The 21,682-nt window shown below is 55.0% G+C and overlaps 1 protein-coding gene across 2 annotated transcripts; it reads left to right on the forward strand.

Annotated features, from left to right (window-relative positions):
* The first annotated feature begins 1,859 nt into the window (after positions 1-1,859).
* PDE4C (phosphodiesterase 4C) lies at positions 1,860-20,704 on the forward strand. 2 transcript variants are annotated; one of them, XM_025989630.2, is made up of 15 exons: positions 1,860-3,530; positions 11,463-11,654; positions 12,210-12,246; positions 12,337-12,410; positions 12,684-12,736; positions 13,092-13,204; positions 13,285-13,378; positions 13,868-14,031; positions 14,231-14,329; positions 14,711-14,875; positions 14,969-15,068; positions 15,693-15,847; positions 17,362-17,484; positions 17,741-17,923; positions 18,454-20,704. In XM_025989630.2, exons 1-15 carry the CDS (start codon positions 3,292-3,294, stop codon positions 18,838-18,840), a joined length of 2,178 nt encoding a protein of 725 aa, XP_025845415.1. In that variant the 5' UTR covers positions 1,860-3,291; the 3' UTR covers positions 18,841-20,704. The 2 variants fall into 2 exon arrangements, with proteins under 2 accessions (XP_025845415.1, XP_025845416.1); XM_025989631.2 differs by lacking the exon at positions 1,860-3,530 and adding an exon at positions 8,103-8,476.
* The last annotated feature ends 978 nt before the right edge of the window (positions 20,705-21,682 follow it).

The following is a 21,682-nucleotide window of genomic DNA, read 5'->3' on the forward strand; positions in this document are numbered from 1 at the left end:
GTTGTTATTATTCATTTGTTTACTCACTGAATGTTTCATTTTTATATATTAATAAAAATATAATATGATAGAATACCATTAGAGGACATATTATTGCAATAAATAGCAGTATACATTATACAACATTATACATAATAAGTATACTATGTATTAATTGATTAATAAATATTTCTGCAATGCCTACTGTGGACCAGGCACTATTCATATCCTGCAAGTTTGAGATCCATATACCCATTTCGTAGATAAGGAAGCTGAGACTCAGAGAGGTAAATCCATTCAGGGAGAAAGTAGCACTCACAGGTGCCTAAGTGGATCAGTCGGTTAAGCATCTGCCTTTGGCTCAGGTCATGATCTCAAGGGTCCTGGGATCAAGCCCTACGTTGGCTCCTTGCTCAGCCAAGAGACTGCTTCTGCCCCACCCCTCCACTGCTTGCACTCTCTCTCTCAAATAAACAAAATTTTAAAAGGAAAGAAAGAAAGAAAGAGAAAGAAAGAAAGAGAGAGAGAGAGAGAAAGAAAGAAAGAAAGAAAGAAAGAAAGAAAGAAAGAAAGAAAGAAAAAGACAGACTCAGTTACAGCTCTCTGGTCCAGACCAGGAATATGGGTGAGGGCATCTCAGAGCCTCCTCAAGGTCCCCTGTGTCCCAGGGAGGCTCCCCGCCTGGGAACTTGCTTATGTCTCACCACTGTCTCCCCAGAGAGTCCGGGAGTCAGTGGATTCTGGTGTGGTCCCCATGAGCCCACTTGGCAGTGGTGTCATCCGGAGAAGGTTCTCAGGGACCCCACTGCTGCCACCGCTGTCAAGCCGCCTTGGAACCCCTGGAGAGGTTGAGCCCAGTGCCTGCGTCGTGTTCACCATCGAGGCTCGAGGGACAGAGCCAAGCCACCATCCAGCCCCAGGAAGGTGAGGAGGCAGATGGGGAACAAGGGGGCCAGTCTCAGGAGACAGAGAGTGCCTCATCTAGATGAACCTTTCTCTAACTCGTTCAGAAAACATTTATTAAGCACCTACTGTGTGCCAGGACTTGCACTAGGAACATAGCCATGGGCAAGCAGGTGCTCAATGGCTGATGATGGAGAGAGACTTATACCAGGTGGAGAGATCAGGGTGCCATGGGAATCCAGAGGAGGCTTCTGACCCAGCATTGGGGGTTACAAACAAGGTGAGGAAAGGACTACTTGGAAGAGGTGGCATCTAAGGTTAGCATGAAGGATGAAAAGGAGTCAGCCACAGAAGCACAGAGAAACATATGCCAATTAGAAGGAAGAGATTGTACAAAGCCTTGGACTCAAGAAGATCAGGTGTATGAGGAACTGAACACAGACTGGAGGGGAGCCTGAGGATGTGGGCAGGGGCTGGACCACACAAGACCTTATGGGGAGCATGGGTGGGGGCATGGGTGGGTTTTCAAGAGAGTGGGTTGATCAGATTGGCATTTAAAAAAATTCTCTGGGACTAGTGTGAGTAGAATTGTCAGGTCTTGGGTAGTTCTGGGCAGGAGATGGTGGTAGCTGGACCAAGGTGGAACCATGGGCTGGAGAAAAGTAGGTAGATTCAGAAGTTATGAGGTAGACACACCGGGCATTGGTAAACACCAGCAGGGAGTAAAAGAGAGGGGCCACTTGTGTGGACAGCTCCTGGCCTTTGACCTTTCACATGTGACATCCCTTTTCATCTTTCCAACAATGCCAAGATGTGGGGACACCATCGTTATTTCCATTTTTTCAGAATAGAAAACAGGCTTAGAAAGAAGGAGTGACAGCCAGCCAGTGGCACAAACCATGTCCCTCACCAGTGGACCAAGTTGTCTTCCCCTGTCATTTTTGGAGGGGAGGGATCTAAGAGGAAGCACAGTGACTGAGCAGCAAAAAGAAAGGAGAGAGAAGAGTCATTTGTTTTCCACTATCCATCAAGACAGCAGTACTGGGGCTTGAGCTCAGTCTGTCTGACCCAAACGTTTCCAATTTCTCCAACCTGGGGACACAACTAAGGTAAAGGATGGATAGTCTCCATGATAATTAGCCTTGAAATATCCTTCTGAGATCATGGCTCTTCCTACCCCCAAACCTACTGCACCAAGTGGCCCCAAATGCCTCCCTGCCCCAACCCAGAGCCCACATCCACCCACCCAGCCCTGCTCCTGTGTATGTCTACTTCTGTTAACCATAATAGAAAATGTTCTCATCCTCCCTTTGCCACTTACCAGGAAATTACCCCTGAGATTAGGATGCCTGGTGGGCAGGGCCTTGAGTTTCTAGAACTGGGAAAAGGAGGGGCAGGCCTGGGATTTGAGGGCAGGAATCGTGGCTGTGAGGTGGGGCCCAAGGCAGAGCGGGACGAATGAGATCCCATCATTTCTGTTGAGGGTCTGGGCGTTGGCGTGGCTATAAAAGGGTGCCCCTCTTTACCCACCCCCACTGTTGGCAGCCCCGACTAGACGCAGCTTCTGTGTCCCCATCCTAGGGATGGGAAGGCCCTGCTACAACGCTCCCCTCCAGGATCCTTGCCCTTTGTGAGTGGGGGTTTCAGGACTCCAAAGAGACCCCATCTGAGGCTGAACCGCTAAGCCTACTTTCCTGAGCTTGGCAGAGAAACACCATCGGTGCCTACCTCTGAAGACCAGAGCCCTTGGCTCTGCTTCCAGACTCCTTGCTACGGTCACTGGGGAGGGTTGAGGACCCGCCGCTGCTCAGCTTTCAGCACCTCCTGGGTGGACGACGCCCTGGTGTGGAGGTGCTTCTGAACCCCAGTCTCTCTGCGCTTCCTGCAGCTAGCTCCTCGCGTTTCATCCACCCGGAGCCCCTGAATCTACTACCTTCTTCCCTTTCAGCGCCAAGAGAAGGAACAGAGCCTTAGCGCCGGCGGGTGGGGGAGTGGGGGGGTCCTCCAGAGCCCCTGTCTCCCTGTTCTCCCTTCGGCAGCGAAAGGGAGGACAATTTCTGTCTTCTCCAGTCCGAGCTCATGGCTTGACCCTCTTTCATTCAGCACTAGAGGGGACAGCAAACCATTCTCTGCTCTGGGGGTGTCCCCAATCCCTGTTCCAACCCCCACCCCAAGTTCTTCCTCGCTGTCCTTCAGCACCACCGGGCACGGACAGCTCCTCGGCGTCAGCCCCACCTTGAGCCCCTGCTTCTACCTTCTCCCGCCTCAGCACCTCCAGCGCGGACAGCTCCTCGCTGTCGCCTCCACCCCCGGCCCTGGCCCGACCCGGCGCAGACACTCGTTCCCAGGGACGGCTCCCGCGCCTTGCTCTCTCTGCTCCCCGCTCTCCCCGCTCCCTTCTTCTGGCGCATGGAGACCCCAGGGGTCCAAGAAGGCGCGGAGGCATCCAGCGAGCTGAGTCGCGCTCGCAGCCGCCAAGGCGTAGCCAGACCCCCGAAGCACTTGTGGCGTCAGCCCCGGCGCCCCATCCGCATCCAGCAACGCTTCTACTCGGACCCGGACAAGTCCGTGGGCCGCAGCGAGACAGACCGCAGCCCGCGGCCGGGGCTCGAGAAGTCGCGGCGCTCCTGGCCCACCTCCTACAGGCGGTAGGTGGGCGGGGGCAGGGCACTTCCCGAGGCGTGGGGGAGGGGCGCGCGGGGCCTGGCGGGAGTGGGGGAGGGTCCTGGCTTCTCCAGGGGCGGGGGTCTCTGCTGCTTGGCTTGAGGCCAGTTGTTTGGAGGGAAAAGCTGTTTTTATGTGGGGTGGAGCTGGAGGGTGGTAGTGTCATGATTGCTTGTGGGGCTCTGACTGGGTGTGCTAAGGTGCGATCGCATCTGAGTGTGTGTATGAGTCTGAGCAGCTGCGACCCGTGTGTGAGTGTCCACAGTCGTGTCTCTGTGGGGGACTGGATATGTTTGGGTGTGTGTACACCAGTTGTGTACGTGCCTATGTGTTTCCCCTTGTGGTGCCCATGGGTGTGTGACTGGGCATGACTTCACTCTGACCCAGCTGGGTGTCCGAGGGTCCTCCAGATCTTGGAATGTCCTGGGATGTTTGTGGGGTTTGTGGCCACCGTGAGTATCTGAGGGCAGCTTGGGGAGGATGTATGAGAGCAGCAGGACGGGCTGTCCACAGCACTGGGGAAGCAGCCTTCTCTGTGCTCTGTCCAGCCTGCTGTCACCCGGGAAGGAGTGGAAGCCTCTCGGGGAGCCTGAGCACAGGATGTTTTTTCCACACCCGAAGAGATGGAATGGAGAAGTGGGGAGTAAAGCCGGGATGGCTACTCCTCCTTTTTCGTATAAACCAAGGGGAGGGCTGGCAGGGGAATAGGACAGAGACAGAAAAGAAACACAGAGAGGAAACAGGGGCCTTAGAGGGACCAGAGGTGGCGGTCTCAGGGCTGGAAGGCTGAGGAGCTAGAGGACTGAGGAGTAAGATGTAGGAGCCCCAGGCCCTCCTGGATAGGAGGGGGGGCCACCTGACTCTAGGCCAGATCTAGAGGCTGGGGTTTGCGGCTCGGCTGGGTGACGTCTGGTGAGTTGCTTTCCTCTCTGGATCTTGGTTTTCATTATCTCCCACTTTGGGCCATGGACCTCCTGGGGCCACTGACTTCCTACTTAATCAACAAGCCAGGCCTAACGTTCTCAGCCTGGTCCTCCAGCAGCTCTGGGATATATCTGTGGCAGATGGGCCCCATGGCCCAGAGGGTTTGGAGCCATTCCCAGGTGACCCAGCAGGCCCCTTGCCCCCACCAACATCCACATCCCTCAGCTCCTCCTTCCCCCACTCCCAGTGACTCATGATTTTCCATCTTCAAGAAAGAACAAACAGACGGGTTTGCGCCTGTCTTAGGGGGGAGACCCCAAGTGGCTCTGGAAGGCAGGAGATTGTGTTCCTGTGAGTGTGCATACATGTGCGTGTGTGGGGAGGGACTCAGCCCTTGGGGAAGCTGGGTTTAAGGACAACCTACTGTGTGGTCCCGAAAAAGTGGCAGTGCTTCTCTGACCTCAGTGTTGACAGAGATGCAAACATGAATCCGTACTTTCTACATTTTTGTCTTAAACTTTCTGTTTAGGAGCCTGGTTCCCAGATCTGGCTGTCCTCCCCACTGCCCCACGCAGATCATGTGGTCTGGGAGGATCCTAGAATCTTGTTCTGCAAGTATTTATTAAGCACCTACTGTGTGCTGTACAGGTCCTGTACTGGAGACACAGCAGTGGGCAAGCAGGTGTGGACACAGCAGTGGGCAAGCAGGTGTGGACAGCTGATAGTGAAGACAGTTACACCAGATGGAGATAGTACAGAGTGATCTGTGTTGTGATGGGGAGAGGTTGGGGTGCCAGGGGAGCCCAGAGGAGGCTTTCTGAGAAAGAATAGCTTGAAAGAGGTGGCATCTAAGCTTAAATTGGAGGTTGAAGAAAATTTAGCCAGAGAGACTGAAAGGAAGGACGTGCCAAGCAGAATGAACAGAATGTGCAGAGCCTCAGACTCAGGAGGATCAGGTATATGAAGAGCTGAACACAGATTACTGTGGCTGAAGGGTGGAAGAAGGAGACTTTCTCTTTATTTCCAAGCATTTATTGAGCACCTACTGAGTGCCAGACACTGAGGGCACAGCTGTGAGCAAAGGGAGGTACTGCCTTTGAGGGCCTAGTGGGCAAGGCAGATCCAGATCAAGTAATCATGACAAGGAAATGTGAAATTGTACCCATGAGAGAAGGGAGGGCTAGTCAGGGAGGGCTTCCTGGAGAGGTCATGCTCCAGCTGTGACCTGCAGCATGAAAAGTCAGCAGAAGAAGAGCATCTGGGCAAGGGCATGGGGTGGGAGTGAATCTGGCTGGTTCAAGGAAAAGTAAGGAGGGGGATGAAGCTGGAGCAGAGTGAGCCAAGAGGAGGGGGGTAGAGAGGCTCAGACCTCAAAAGGGTCAGACCACACAAGGCCTTCAGAGAGGTATAGCTTAAGTTGGAAAGGCAATAGGGAGCCATGGGAGGATCTGGAGCAGAGGACGGTGAGATCTGACCCATGTGAGCATCTATACACTTGACTTAGCCCCTACTCTCCTCTCTTTGTCTAGATTCTCCATAGAGACTTGGGCAAGTCATAGCTCCTCTCCAGACCTCAGTTTACTTGTCTGTAAAATGGGCATAACAGCACCTGCCTCCCATCCCACCGGTGCCACCTGGTGGTAGAGGAGAAGAGTGTCTGTCAAGGAAAGAATAGCTTCAATGGGGGAATTCAAGACAGTTATATACTAAGGGCACTGGAGTTCTGGGCACTTCCTCAGGTTATGCAGGACACAGGACAAAGTCAGAACAGGGGTCCTCATGTCCACCCTTCTTTCATCCTTAGTTCCTTACCCAGCTAGGTTGGGACCTCCCAGAGTCAAACAGACCAGGCTTCAAATGCTGAGTCTTGGCTCTGTGGCTCATTTTCCCCATCCAAAAAGCTATTAATAGAGCATTGCTGTTAAAACTGTTAATAAAATATTTAAAGTTGAATCTATTAATGTTTCAAACCACTAAACTATTAAAACTCTTGATAAAAATTAATGTCAGAGTAGCCTCTGGGACTTCAGAGGGGATGGAGTCAGTTAAGCATTAAGTGGGAGAGGGCACAGGCTAGGGAGCCCTGCAGCCTAGGGCCGAATGACCCTGGCTCTGCCGCTCAGGGCTGCGTGACCCTGAGCAAGTGAATACCACCTCCCTGTGCCTCAATTTCCCCATCCACAAAATGAGCCTGATAGTCCTCACTTTGCAGAGTTGCTCTGAAAATCAAATGACTTTTACATGTGCCACCCTTGGCCCAGCTCCAGGCAAGTAGGAAGCAGTTTGTATTGATGCACTCTAAGCTTTCCATTGCATGTCTGTGACTTCTGGGGAGGGACTGAATCCTTCCGTGCCTCAGTTTCTCCTTGGGGACCTAGGACTCTTACAGACCCCTCCCATGGGGCTGAGGTAGTATCAGGGCTCTCTGACCCTGTCCCCAGTGTCTTCACCCAGCTGATCCTGGCAGCCTCTACCCCCTGGGGACTGGCTATAATTAGGTCCAGCCACAGCAACTACAGATGGTATTTTTGACTTTGGGACAACAAGTCTAGTTCCCACCAGGTGTCCGGTTGCAGGGCCACAAGGGCAGGAGGGAGTTCCCAGCCAGGTCCTTGAGACTCTCTGCACTCCTGGGCCCCAGAGTGCCCCTTCTCTGAGCCTCCGTTTTCTCATCTGTACAATGGGGACAATAAGATGGTTGGGAGTCAGAAGAGAGTCAGAGTCTCCTCCCTGTGGCACCTGAGGTTCCCCCATGGAAGCTCTAATCGCCCCCTTTGTACATCAGATTCCCCTAGGAGTGTCAGAAATGTAGATGTCATTTGCCTAGGGACCCCCAAAATGCACGAAGTCTCCTGGGACAAAGACAGGGGAGGGGGTGTCACCCCACAGCAGGGACACAGTGTGATTTAGAGCTTCTGTGTGGCCTCAGCTGCCTCTGCCTCACCCATGGGTACTCAAGGTCCTGCCTCCAAGTCTGTCACCCTGAGACTTGGTTTCCTTTTCTGTGGAACAGGGCACAGCCATCCTAGCACCAGCATTCAGAGGATAGTGCACCTGCTACATACCCCTGACAACCCCCAGAATCTCCCTTTCCAGGCCCCTGGTCCTTTCTGGGGCAGGGGAGAGGCAGCTGATGCTTCACAGACGGAAGACCTGGCGGGAGTGGAGTGCGGATGTTTGTCCAGTAGAGACAACAAGAGAGGGGAAAGGATCCAGAGACAGGGCCTGGGGAATGTCAGAGCAGGTGGGGGTCATGTGGGGACTTTGTGGAGGGGGACTAGGAGAGGGGGAGCTGGGTTCGAACCCCACTGGCTTGCAGCAAAGCCATGCACCCGTTACTACGTTTCTCCAAGCCTCAGTCTACCCACCCGGCAAAGGGTGAAGGGTTTGTAGTTTCTGGGCAGCCACTGATGGCTTCAGGCCTCATTTTCTCCATATGGAAAATGGGCAGAGGGGTATTGGAAACACTGTGTGGGATCTGGGCAGCCCCTCAGCAAACTCCATGCCTTGGTGACCCGGACACTTCCCTTTCTGGCTTCCGCATTTCACTCTTTTTCAGCCAAGTTGTCAACCCAAAGCTGCCCTAATTGGGGACATGTTGACATGTTGACAAAGGGAAATGGCTGAGGTCAGGGTTCTGGGGCCCAAGGGGCCACCCCCAAAGGGAGGGAGCAGAGAGTCGCGGTCAGCTCAGTGCCTCAGTTTCCCCATTTGTCGCGTCGGGGCATCAAGGAGAGGTCGAGCGGCGAGGCGGAGCCCTGGAGCCCTCTGCCCCCTCCCCGCCGGGCCCCGCCCCCGCGGCTGTCCAGAAAAGGTCCCGCGCAGCCCGCGCTGGGTTCAGCCTCCCTGCGGTCTTGGCGATGCAGGGACCCCCCGCGCCCGCCCCGGCCCCTGGGCCCAGCTCCCCTCGGGGCTCCCCGCGCGGCTCCCCCGGGCTCTTCAGGAAACTCCTGGTGAACCAGAGCATCCGCCTGCAGCGGCGCTTCACTGTGGCCCATCCGCTGTGGTGAGGCGAGGCCGAGGGCCTGGCGGGGGTCACCAGAACCGCTAGGCTGGAGGTGGGACGGGCAAAGTCAGGGATAGGGGGAGCCGGGTGGGGGATCAGGGTAGGGACGCTCTGCTCCTCCCTCTCTTTCTCGGTATCTCTCTCCCCCTGCCCTCTCTACTTGGAGGCTCCGTCCTTCTCCATCTCTGTCTCCCTTCACCCGCTGCCTGTGTAATGCCCGGGGGACCAGCGTCTGTCCTTTTGCAGCCGTGTGGCCCAGAGCAGGACGGGCTGAGGCTCACGTCTCCTCCTGACCCTAGCCTGTCGGGGGCAGGCGGGCCGAACGCCCTGGGAGTGAGGGGAGGAGGAAGTGACTCCTCCCCTTGATCTCGCTCCCCAGTCAGTCCCGGAGCCAGCAATGAGATGGCTGGGGGGGCGAGGAGGGGAGCAAACACTAAGCCTTCGGTGTGTACAGAGGAAGACCCGATTTGACGTGGGCCTTCGAGGCAGGGTGTTCGCAGAGTAAGGGGGCGAGTTGTGTGTCCCACGGAGAAAGCGGACCCGCGTTGGCCGAGCGCCGGTTCCTCGCAGTCCCACTCGGTTGCGTCCTACAAAGAGTCCAGCCAGCGATGTGGGTTCGAATTCTGACCCCTCAGGAAGCTGTGATCTCGTGGGGCTCGGGGACGGCGAATGTGTTTGGCACCTTGCGCTAGATTGCTGCCACATTAGCGCTCACTTGATAATTTGGCACCTGCCGGCTCAGGGACTGAAGGTCCCTTCATCAAGGTCACACAGCCAGTGACAGCTGGCAGGGTGGAGGCAGTCGTGACTGTGGTCCTTGGTGGCACCCTTTCAGTCCGGGAGGGGCGGGGTGTCCCAGGTGCGGGAGAGCGCCGCCAGGGCACCAGACCCCTGCGCAGAGGGGTCCCTGCGGAGGGTTCCGGAGAGAGCTCAGGGGCGTGGAGGGAGAGCCCTCGGTCCCAGAAGGTGGGGCTGGAGGAGGGTGGGTGGGTACCTCTGAGGCCCCCTTGCCTCAGTTTACTTATCTAAACGATGGACAGACGCACGGTTCTCACAGTCCAGGCGACCTCGCCCCGCGCCTCTCGCGTCATGGAACCACAGTCTGACCCCACCGCTCCCGGCTAAGTTTAGAGCAGAAAGAAAAACAGCTTTTCTGCGCGGCGCGAAAATCCCCGCCCAGCCCTTAACCCTCTGCACCCATTATTTAGATTCGAATCCAGCACCTTGTTGCCTCTTCTGGCCTCAATTTCCTTGTGATCCATACGCTTGCTCTTCCAAAACCTTTGGGGAGGGGTAAAGGGGGCAGGGGGTCGCCACTCCCAGGGCTCCCCCTCCGAGGGCAGGTTTGGGTCTCCGCGGCCGCTAGCTCTCCTAAGCGTCTTTTTGCCTGCCTCGGAGCCCCGGCCAGGGCAGGGTAGGGTTAAGAAGCCCCGCCCCTCGTGGTGACGTCACGAAGCCGGAGCTTGGACACCCCAGCTGTCTGGGGATTCTCTTAGAAGCGCCGAATTCGAAAAGGCCGAGGGCGGCCGGACGTAGCCGAATATGTCCGAATTTACCCGAGTGAGGCCGGACTGGGCCGAATTTGCCCGACTCGGGCCGAGGGCCACTGGGACTTGCTCGGAAACGTAGCGCTGCTGGATTTAGGCGAACGTGCTCGTGCGCATCCGACCCTGCCTGAAAGCGGTCGGCGGTAGCCGGATCTTAGCCAGTTCACGCGACTGAACTTACCTGGGGCAGGCCCAAACCTGTGCGATCAGACCCAATTCAAGTCAAACCTGGCTGTACCTGACCGAGCCGGACAGAATCCAGCTGAACTGGACAGAATGTTGTTGAACCCCCACCCTCACTGCAGTCTAAGCCGAAACCCCTGCTCAGAGTCTTCTGGCAGGTGCTGATCCTGGCCCGTGGGCTGGGCTGGGGTCACTTGGCAGGGGACCAGGTGGACCCTGGCGCTTGGCCAGGACCCCTGTGTCTTGGATGTCCTCCCCCCGCCCCCCCGCCGTGTTGTCCTGGCTTCTCCTCTCCTATCCCCTTCTCAAAAGCCCATGACTCCCCTCTCCCAAGTTGCTAACTCCTCTCTCTCTAACTCCTCTCCAGAACTTCTATTTTCTCCACCCCTCCCACTCTTTCTCTCATCAGTAATCCCAAGGGATAGGGATGTAGTCCCCCTTATCCAGGCCGGGTGTGGCCTGAGGAGGTATTGGGGATTATCGGAACAAGGGACACTGGGGGGAGGATGGTGCTGTGGGCAGAGGGCACAGCCTGTGCAAAGACCCGGAGGTGGAAGAGAATAGGCAAAGCGTTTGGGCCTAAAATGAAACAGAAGAGGGGAAACTGAGGACAAGGCCAAATAAGCTGGGAACATGGTCGACAAGATTGGGGCAGGGCCATATAGAATGAACATCGAGCCTGGAAGCTGGGGAAGAGGACAGGTGATTCAGACCATGACCAAAGCTGACTGGGGGAGACTTGGAACACATCTAAGCTGGACCCAGGCCCCCTCTAGAAAGGAAAGCCCAGGAAGTCATTTCTAGTGCCAGGGAACTCACCATGCAACACAGACCTTAGTTTACTCCTTAGTAGTACGGGCACACAGCAGCAGTCCGCACATGCTCTGTTGTAACTCCCTAAAAGTCAGGGAAGGCATATACCACACGCATGTTAGAGAACAGGTGGATGATATCCAGAGAAAGGCCGAAACCTACCCATGGTCACACAGCCACTTGGGGACAGATCTGAAACTCATGTCCTAGAGTCCAGACTGATCCCAGTGGGAAGGGCTCTGGCGTATGAATGTGGAGACAGAGGGATGAGGAGCATGGGGTCCCAGAGTAGGGGTGCGACTATGGGGCATGTGGACAAACTGGAACCTACTTCTGCCCAACCCACTGAGGCCCCTGGGAGAATGTGACACAACAGGTGTGGGCCACAGCCAGGCATCACACGCCAGGACCCTCGTCTCTGACCAAGCCCAATCTACCTTCAGCTTTGACCTGGAAAATGGACTCTCATGCGGAAGGAGCACCCTGGACCCTCAGGCTGGGCCTGGCCTTGGCCGGGTCATCCAGGCTTCTGCTCAGCACAGCCAGAGGCGAGAATCCTTCCTGTACCGCTCTGACAGCGACTACGAACTCTCGCCCAAGGCCATGTCTCGGAACTCCTCTGTGGCTAGCGATCTGTGAGTCCAAGGCTGGTGGGATGACACCTCCCTGTTCCTCCCCCCTTCCTTAATTCCTCCAGTCCGCACACCTCCTTCAAGTGGTCATTTGAGCTGGGCTTTGAGGTTTAAGTAGGTGTTTGCCAGGCAGCTTACTTATGGGGTGGAGCATGCTGAGAATGATATCCGGTAATTCTCTGTACTTGACTTTAGTCTGGGATTGGGTGGCAATCGGGAAACATTAAGTGCGATTAGCAGCAACCGCACAAACACCTAGAGTTAGGATAGCCCTGGTAGCCACAATGAAAAGAGAAATAAAGTAATTTCCACCCTGCCTCTGTTAAGACTTCTGCCACCCCTGGTATCCGATTTATGAGATGGGGATCGATCAGAGGAGCTGTGGTGGCTTTCAGAGAAGAGTCAGGTGAGGGGAGCTCAGGGACCAGGGCACCCAAAGGAGGAGTCATGGAGGGAGGACGCGCTCAGCTGAGGACATCGAATGGGTAAAAGCTGGAAGATGGGAACCAGCGTGAGGGCTTCTCCTGGCCGCCCTTCCTGATGTTCGTCTCCCGGCAGACACGGAGAAGACATGATTGTGACGCCCTTCGCCCAGGTGGGTGCCCATCCTTTGTCCCTCCTCCCGTGAGCCCAGCAGGCGGAGCCGAGCTCCGCTTTCCAACGCCGATCACGCCCCTTCCCACAGGTCCTAGCCAGTTTGAGGACCGTTCGGAGCAATGTCGCAGCCCTGGCGCACCTGCAAGGCCGCGGGGCAGCCAAGTACGCGGAGGGCGGGGCGGGGGCGGGGCCTGGCGGAGAGAGGCGGGGCCGACAAGCGCAGGCATGGGGCGGGGCCTGCGGGAGAGGGCAGGACTGGCGGGGCGGGGCCAGGCCTGGGGGCGGGGCCTGACAAGGCGGGCGAGGCTGAGGCAGGGCTGGACCAGAGAGAATGCGGCCAGCAACCTGCGGACAAGGGGTGGGGGCGCTGGATGGAGGCGGGGCCTGGAAGACTTGGTGGGGCGGTATGAGTGAGGGAGGCCATCTGCACCGCAGGCAGGCATCGGTGGAGAACCCCCTATTTGGCAGTCAGCCCCCTCCACCTACAGGTAATATGCCTGCTCCTACTCCCTCCTCCCACTGCTGGACAGCTGTGAACTTCCTCTCCATGGTGACCTACTCTGCCCACGAGTCCTTAGGCTTTGCTAACTGTAATCCCCAAAACACCCTTGGGGATGGAGTCTTCCACGCCCATATCACAGATAGGGAGGCCGAGGCCCAGGGAGGGCAGAGACCTGCTCATGGTCACACAGCTACCTGGGGACAGATCTATCACTCAGATCCTGGGGTCCTTAATGGCCTTATTGGGAAGGGCTCCAGGGCCCAGATGCAGAGATAGAGGCACGAGGGGCACAGGGTCCCCCAGGGGGGTTGAGGCAGGCCCCTGACCAGCTCGGCCCCCAGAGGACACTGGGCAGAAGCTGGCTTTGGAGACACTGGACGAGCTGGACTGGTGTCTGGATCAGCTGGAGACACTGCAGACACGGCACTCAGTGGGGGAAATGGCCTCTAACAAGGTGAGGAGGACCAGATAGCCGAGATCATTTGCCTCTGCCCACAGTGCCCCCATCATCACTGCCCTCACCTTCCCTTGCAGTTCAAGCGGATGCTGAACCGGGAGTTAACTCACCTGTCTGAAACCAGCCGGTCTGGGAACCAGGTGTCTGAGTACATCTCCCAAACCTTCCTGGGTGAGCTGTGGTGGGTCACTGCTTGGGCAATATCATAGAGGTAGGAAGAAGGAAGAAAAAGAGAGACCCGATGGGTCAGAGCTAGACCACGGGGAAGAACAGAAGGAACTTTGCAGGGGAGAAGGACGTTAAAGCTAGGGTTTTGAAGGATGAGTGGAAGTTTTCCAAGGGATACATGGAGTGAACATGGAGACAACTAGGTCTCCAGCTTGGGACATGGAAAGGACATTTGGCTGTTTGGGGAAAATTACTGAACCCCAGGTACCCAAAGGCAATGTCAAAAAGAAGGGGTCACTGAGATCAGCCATGAACAGAGAAGAAGAGTAGCTACAGGCCAGATAGGGACTTTACTCCAAGCTTACTTTGATCCAGGTAAAAAGGAAATAGGTTGATCCTGAGGCTTGGCAAGGTCCAGGACCTGAAGCTAGGCAGGATGACCCCAGCAGGTCTGAATTGGTTTGCCTGAGCCCCACCCTGCTCCGTCTACAGACCAGCAGACTGAGATGGAGTTGCCCAGGGTGACCCCCATGGAGACCCCAAGGCCCATGTCCCAGATCAGCGGCCTGCGTGGGCTCCCCCACAGTGCCAGCCTCTCTGCAGCCACCGTCCCACGCTTTGGGGTCCAGACTGACCAGGAGGGGCAGCTGGCCAAGGTGGGTCCCCATCTGGAATCCTGAGACTTGAGTCTGAGTCCTGGCTCTGTTTGGATGCCCTGTCTTGGACCTCGGTCTGCCCACTTGTATACTGGGCAGGTGGGGCTTAGTGTAGGACCTGGGGCCTGGTTGGGGGTGTCAAGGATCCAGGGTCTGAGGAAGTTGAGCTGGAGTTAAGCCCTAGTTCTTCACATTCTAGGAACTGGAAGATACCAACAAGTGGGGCCTTGATGTGTTCAAGGTGGCAGAGCTAAGTGGGAACCGGCCCCTCACAACCATCATATTCAGCATCTTTCAGGTACCTCCCTACCTTTGGTTTCTGATACCACTGGGGTTTCTTTCCTTCACATCTTCCAACCCCAAGACCTCAGGGGACACTCATTTTCAAATCCTCCCTGATACCCCTGAATGGCATACTTTGAGCTGCATGTGGAAGGATGAATGGGAGTTCACTGGGTTAAAAAATTCATTGCCAACAAGCCTCAGCCCTGAGCCCGGCCCTGAAAAGACCCAGTCTTGGAGGGAACAGCTGGAGGAAGATACCCCCTGCTTTGGGACGTCAGGGATAGACCAGAGGGGAAGGACAATGACCAAGGGAGTTTAGAGGGACAGAAGAATGGGAACAGTGTGTGCTGCTGGCCAGAGCCAAGGCCTTGACTGGAGGCCTGTGATGGACCAGGAACGGGACCTGCTCAAGACATTTCAGATCCCAGCAGACACACTTGCCACCTACCTTCTGATGTTGGAGAGTCACTATCATGCGGATGTGGCCTACCACAACAGCCTACACGCCGCTGATGTGGCTCAGTCCACGCATGTGCTGCTGGCCACACCTGCCCTCGAGGTACTACCCTGAGGCTAGGGGCAGCCCCGGGAAGGGGGGGGTGCAAGGTGCAGAGAACCCACCCCTGACCTCCTACACCTCCTGCCTGCTCAGGCCGTTTTCACAGACCTGGAAGTCCTGGCTGCCGTCTTTGCAAGTGCCATCCATGATGTGGACCATCCTGGGGTCTCCAACCAGTTTCTCATCAACACCAGTGAGTCGGAGACAGGGCCGACCTCCACCTGTCAGTCATGTAACCTCAGGCCCACCCATTCCTGCTCTGAGCCTAGCTTCCCTGTTTGTGAAATGGCTGGGACAGTCCCTCCCTTAGGTGCTCAGAGCAGTTCCAGGTACACAGTAGGTGCTCAATAGATGAGAAAATAACACATGTGGCAGAACTGACCTGGAGCCACAAAGATTTTAAAGTTCAGGGTCCTCTGAGGTTTCTGAAGAGCTCAGTCAAATAGTTATGCGGTGCCTCTTGTGTACATCCTTGGAGAGCTGGGGATAAGAGTGGAGCCTTCTTCCTCAATGATCCCAAAGTCTAATAAAATGACGACTCAGTTGTTCAGTCAACCAACTCTGAGTGGTCTCCTGTCATGCCAAGTCCTCGAGGAGTCCCCAGTCTCAAGGAGGCAGAGCCAAACACAGATGCCCCCAGCCGTGCAGTCAGGGCAGGACTAAGGAAAAGAGAGAATTCTAGAAGGCTTCCTGGAGTAGGAGGCATTAGAGTTGGGGCCTCCACGGATGAGTAGGATTTTGCCAAGGGCTTGCAAAACCTGCTTTTGGATGAAGTGGGCCAGGGGACAGGACTTGGGGCTCTCTGCCTCCCCTGCAGACTCAGAGCTTGCACTAATGTACAATGATGCCTCTGTGCTGGAGAACCACCACCTGGCCGTGGGCTTCAAGCTGCTGCAGGCAGAGAACTGCGACATCTTCCAGAACCTCAGTGCCAAGCAGCGGCAGAGTCTGCGCAGGATGGTCATCGACATGGTGAGGCCACAGCTAGGAATGGGATGGGGTGATCTTGGCCTGGCTGGGGCTTCAGTTGGACCTGGCCATGTCTCCACTCTGAACCTGAGCTTTCTCCTCTTAAAATGGGGCAATGACCATCCAAGCCCTGGTCGGGCGAATTAGGTGCTGGCTGCACATCACACACTGAGTTTCTGAGGTTTCAGGTACAGTTTTTTTCTGAGCCATAAGTCTGTCTATTTGATATTTTTCAGACTGGAAGGCAACAGTAAGTCTTGTGCCTCAATTCATTAATCTATTATTATTTATTAATTTATCATATCATTATCATTAATTTATTATCATCTTAATTAAGTAGGCTCCATGCCCAGCGTGGGGCTTGAACTCATGACCTTGAGATCAAGAGTCACGTGTTCTGCCAACTGAACCAGCCAGATGCCCCTTATTCATTAATTTAACGAGCATTTATTGGACACCTATTGTGTGCTTGCCCTGTGCCAATGACCAATAGAGTTCTGGCCTTTATCAGACTCACAGTCTGTGAGGCAGATGGACCCATAGGTGGAGCCACGTTGGGAGACCTGGAGAGAGAGCTGTGGGATGAGGTGGGATACTCAAGGTTGAGGAGGGCTTCCCCCAGAGGGAACACTAAAGCTGGTGGGGCTTGCAGGGTGTGGAGGGCCATGAGCAGGGGAAAAGTGTTCTCAGCAAGGGAACAGCATGTGAGGACAGCTCAGAGAAACCAAGGCTCTGACTGAAGAGGTATTAAAAGTTTGATGGGGTGGAGCTGGGGCCTTGGGCAACAGGTACCCTCAGTGGGCGGATCATTTCAGGCAGATGGAAAATTTGGGGAGAGTTTTTGAGATTTTTATCTGATTCTCAGAGAAGCCCATGCATTACATAGGGATCACCCCTGGGTTAGCTGGGTCCAGTTAAGTTGATGGGTTTTTTTTTTTTTCAGTTAACTTTTAAACAGCTGTGCTCAGAGTTGAACCTCCTTCTAAATGGCTGAAAAGAGCCCTTTTGGCCACATGGTGGCCACAGGAGGGTGGTCGGGAGCATCAAGGCGGGTCCTTCCTGGTTTGAGATCCCCTGCAGCTCCCATGGCTCTCTGGATAAATTCCCCATTCTTCCCCACTGCACTCCCCACCCTCCACTGCTACTGCACTCACTTGCTCCTCTATGTTCCTCAGCTCATCCAGTCCCAGGGCCTTTGCACAGGCCATGCCCTCTGCTGGGCCTCACCACTGCCCTCAGGCACAGCTCACCTCAGCCCCAAGTTTAATCTCCCTCCCCCTTGCCCTGTCCCATATGTGAGATGCTCCTTGTAAACCTAACAACCTTGGAGAAGGGACCATTGACTCAGCTCCTCTTGTGAACTGGGTTTGCAGTGAATCTTGTTACATCCCGCCGTTTTATACATGAGGAATCTGAGGCTCAAGGGCTGGGAGTCAGAGTGGGTGTGGGAGTTGGGGAATGAGGGGTGGAGCAGGTGCAGTCCTTCATACTTGTCATCCTCCCTTGTCTGCCCCCAGGTACTGGCCACAGACATGTCCAAACACATGAACCTCCTGGCCGACCTCAAAACCATGGTGGAAACCAAGAAGGTGACTAGCCTTGGAGTCCTGCTGTTGGACAACTACTCTGACCGCATCCAGGTGTGTGGCTGGGTGGGCCCTGGGGCCCTGGTGTCCATGGCTCTCATTTAGCTTTATTTATGAAGCATTGACTGTGCACCAAACTTGAAGAAATGGAGGCACCAGAGTCACAACACGCCTATGCCTTAGCCAGTCTTTCCCAGCCTCAGTTTCCCCACCTATAAGATGGGTGTGTTCATGGCACCAGCCTCTTATGGGGGGATACCAGGCCTGAGGGTGGCCGGGCCAGAGCCCTCCTGAGCCTTCGTCTCCCCAGGTCTTGCAGAACCTGGTGCACTGTGCAGACCTCAGCAACCCCACCAAGCCGCTGGAGCTGTACCGCCGGTGGACGGACCGCATCATGGCCGAGTTCTTCCAGCAGGGTGACCGGGAGCGTGAATCAGGCTTGGATATCAGCCCCATGTGCGATAAGCACACCGCCTCGGTAGAGAAGTCCCAGGTCTGAGGGCCCCTGGGCTGAGCCACCAGCAGACACTGAGGGGAGGGAGGGGAAACAGTGGGTGAGCTGAGCCCAGGAGTCCTGGCTTGACCACAGTGGGCCAGTGACGGGGAGGGGCCTACGGGTGAGGTCTGCACTGGGTTGTGTGGAGTCAGGCCTGGGACGCGTTCTCTCTGGGCTGCAGAGAAAGGGATATGCACTCGTGGAGTTTGGAAATGTCTGTTTTGGGTGACATGGGGCACCCTGGAGAGGCTCCCAGTCTGGGGGACACATACATCCAGCCCTGAGGGGTCAAGGCTGGAGTAGAGGGAAAGACTTAGTGGTTGCAGGACTCCAGAAGGGGCAGGGGAGGTTCCCTAGAGAAAGGGTTGTTTGAAAAGGGTTTTGAAGGTTGAGTAGGAGTCGGGAAATGGCATTCCAGACAGAGGGAGAAAGCTGGGCAAAGGCCTGGAGGCTGGACTAGGTCTAGGTTCCATGGTGACTCATTGCGTAGCTACATCCCCCACCCCCACCCCCATATCAACCCACAGGTGGGTTTCATTGACTACATTGCACACCCACTGTGGGAGACGTGGGCTGATCTGGTGCACCCAGATGCCCAGGACCTGCTGGACACACTGGAGGACAACCGTGAGTGGTACCAGAGCAAGATTCCCCGTAGTCCTGTGGATCTCACCAGCCCCCAGCAGGACAGCCCTGACAGGTTCCACTTTGAGCTGACCTTGGAGGAGGCGGAAGAAGAGGAGGAGGAAGAAGGAGCTTTGGACACAGAGGTCTCGGAGTCACCTGACACTGAGCTCTTGGCCCCTGAAGCCAGCCCAGACCCTGGGGCCCCACTCCTGGACAACCAGAGGACTGGGGGCAAGCCCTGTGTGGACCATGAGGCCAATGTGATGGCTGAGCCCTTTGGCACCTAATGGCTTTCAGTGGGTGGGTGGGTCTTCCAGAAGGAGGTTCTGGTGGCCTTTGCCTTGCCTCCCCCCACCCCCTTCCTCCTCATTGAGGGAGACAAACAAGCTTTTAGTTATAGGCAGACCGTGGGGTCAAATTGGAGGCACTTGGCCAGGGTCCAGTCTGACCCTGGGCTTTTCCAAGAAAGCTCTCCAAGGGGCTGGGCTGGGGGTAGCCTCGTCCAGCGCCCTTGGGATCTCCCTCCTGGGTTTCCACCCCTGGTGTGGAAAAAGGATGTCTCCCAGACCCCTTGCCCGCCTTCTCCAGTGCTCATCCTGGAGGCACATCCATCACTTTATTTTTATTCTTTCACTCTTGATCACATATTTATTGGGCACCCACTATGTGCCAGGCTCGTACCTGCTGTGTGCTTCTAGGGTAGCCCCACGCAAGGGGGTGGCGAGTCAGCCCCCAGGAGACATGCCCCCTGCAGGTGCCTCTCTTTCATCTGCCAGGCAGCTCCATGCAAGAGAAGGGAAACTCTAATGGGAGAATTTTTAGCATCAAAACTTCCAGACCCAATTCTGGCTCAGGAGCTGCAGTGAGGAGCAATAAGACGCAGGAAAGACACTGTGTCGGCACCTGTTTCTGAAGACTGACTTAGCTTGTGGCTTCCTGTGCACTTGCTGCTTTAAGTCACTGTAGTTTCAGTCTTGGGGTCTCTGGGTTCTCTTCTCCTTAGCCCCAGGACCCCCCTGCTGGATCCCACCCCCACTTTCTCCCTCTTACAGACCAGCAACAAAAGCACAGCATTCTTGCCTCTCCCCTCATCTGTTTCTAAGGCTCCCGATAGGGGGAAGGAGGCTCTGAGGCTTTCTTTCCAGTTCTAGCCCCTTCTGGGCCTCAGTGTCTCCTCTACGGCCTGATCCTAGCACTCGGGTCAACTTTGGTTGGAGGGTGACCTTTCTGAAATATCTTAGAAATGTGAGGGCATTGAACATGTCTCTGGGGTTAAATAAACCCTATTACCGAAAATTAATACCATCCCCACCTCAGGGATGGGGAAACTGAGATGCAAATAGGTCCTGTTGCCTGCTCCAGGCTATGCCCCTGGGAGCAGGAGGTTAGCCAGCGGCGCCCCCTGGCGGAGAGAGGTGGAGTGAACCCGAGGATTCTCCTTGACTTCCCGACTGTTTCTCAGGCTCCTGGCCTGGTGGAGCTCTTGCTGAAGGGGCCTGTCTCGATGGCAGCAAAAGAGGCGTCTCTGCTTAAGTATTAGGTTTTATTCCAGTCTCCAGAAGCCTCAGTCTCCCGCGCCCCCGCCTCTGAAGAATTATAACAGGACACAAGTCATCCAGAGGCCTCTGGCTTCAAGAACAGCTGGCTTCATTCCTGAATAATTCCATTGATAATTCCATTCCACTGATAATTCATGATCATCACAAGTAACAATCAAATTCCACAGAAGGAGAATTAAAATTCGTCTGGGTCACAAACTTGGTGCCTTTCCTTCCAGACGTTTAAAAGGCAGAGATTTACGGGCGCCTGGGTGGCTCCATGGGCTAAGCATCTACTCTTGATTTTGGTTCAGGTCATGATCTCAGGGTCCTGGGATCGAGCCCCCAGTCGGGCTCAGCCTCAGTGTGGAGTCTGCTTGAGATTCTCTTTCTCCTTGTCCCTTTGCCCCTCCTCCCCCTCCTCTCTCTCAAAACAAACAAACAAAAAATCTTTAAAAAATAAATAAATGAAAAGCAGAGATTTAGGGGATTTTTATGTATATTTTTTCTCCTTCCCCCTTTACTTACAAGTAATATGTGTTTTATGTGGAGAATTTGGAAATACTGCAAAGTGATACAAAAGGGAATAAAATTTTGCTATAACCTCCCTGTAGATCATCTGCCTTTAGCATTTCCCTTCTCTGTTTTTTTCTCCACCTCCCCTTCAGTTTGGGCCAGAGACATCTCTCCATTTCCCTCTTAGTGAGTGCACTCCACTACTCATCTGGCTTTCCATACTCCAAGCTATGTCCCCACCTCAGGGCCATTGCACACACTGTGCCCACCACCTGGATTGCTCCTCCTCCATCCTCATCCTCACCCATTGTGTCTCAGCTCAGCATCTCTTTCCCCTGCAAAGTCTTCCCTGACTCCCACACCCCCAGGCTGGCACTGGTGGAAGTTCTTGGGCATTCTGATACATGTCCGCCACCCTCTCTACACCCCAAACCCTGTAAGTCTGGGCCAGGTTCACGACACTATCCGTATTATCCCCTAGAGATGGATATTGACTACTTCATGTCTCTTAACCTCTCCGAGGTTTTATTGTTTCATGGGTAAAATGGGCTATTTATGAGGATCACATAATTGCAACAGGTAACATTTGAGAAGAGTGTGTCCTGAGCCAGGAACTGAGCTGCCTGCTTGAAGTGCATGTTAACTTTGCCTTTCTCCTCTCATTCCACAGATGTAGAAACTGAGGCCCAGAGAGGGGCAAGTGAAGTCAGTTGTATGTTCCAGGTCCTCCACTTTCTCCTGTTTAGGGTCCTTACTAAGGGGCACAGTTTTCGCCTTTGTGGCCCACTCTACACCTGCCGAGGAGGATTGGAGAAGGTCTTCAGGGTCCCTTGGAACTTTCAGCCCTTGCAAACTCCTAGGGTGACACTTGGGGCCTCATTCTGCCCTTTCTGTTAAGGAAACAAAAGTTGTCGGGCCTATCTCATTCACAGAGCTGGAAAGAGGCTGTCCTTTGAGTTTGTTTAGTGAATTCCAGCCTCAGGGCCTTTGCACTCCTTGTCCCTCCTTTCTGGAGCATTGTTCCCTCACCTCTCAATCTGGCCAGCTCTTTCTCCTTCAGGTTCCTGCTCAAATG

This window comes from Vulpes vulpes, chromosome 9 (assembly GCF_048418805.1).
Source record: "Vulpes vulpes isolate BD-2025 chromosome 9, VulVul3, whole genome shotgun sequence".
NCBI lineage: Eukaryota > Metazoa > Chordata > Mammalia > Carnivora > Canidae > Vulpes > Vulpes vulpes.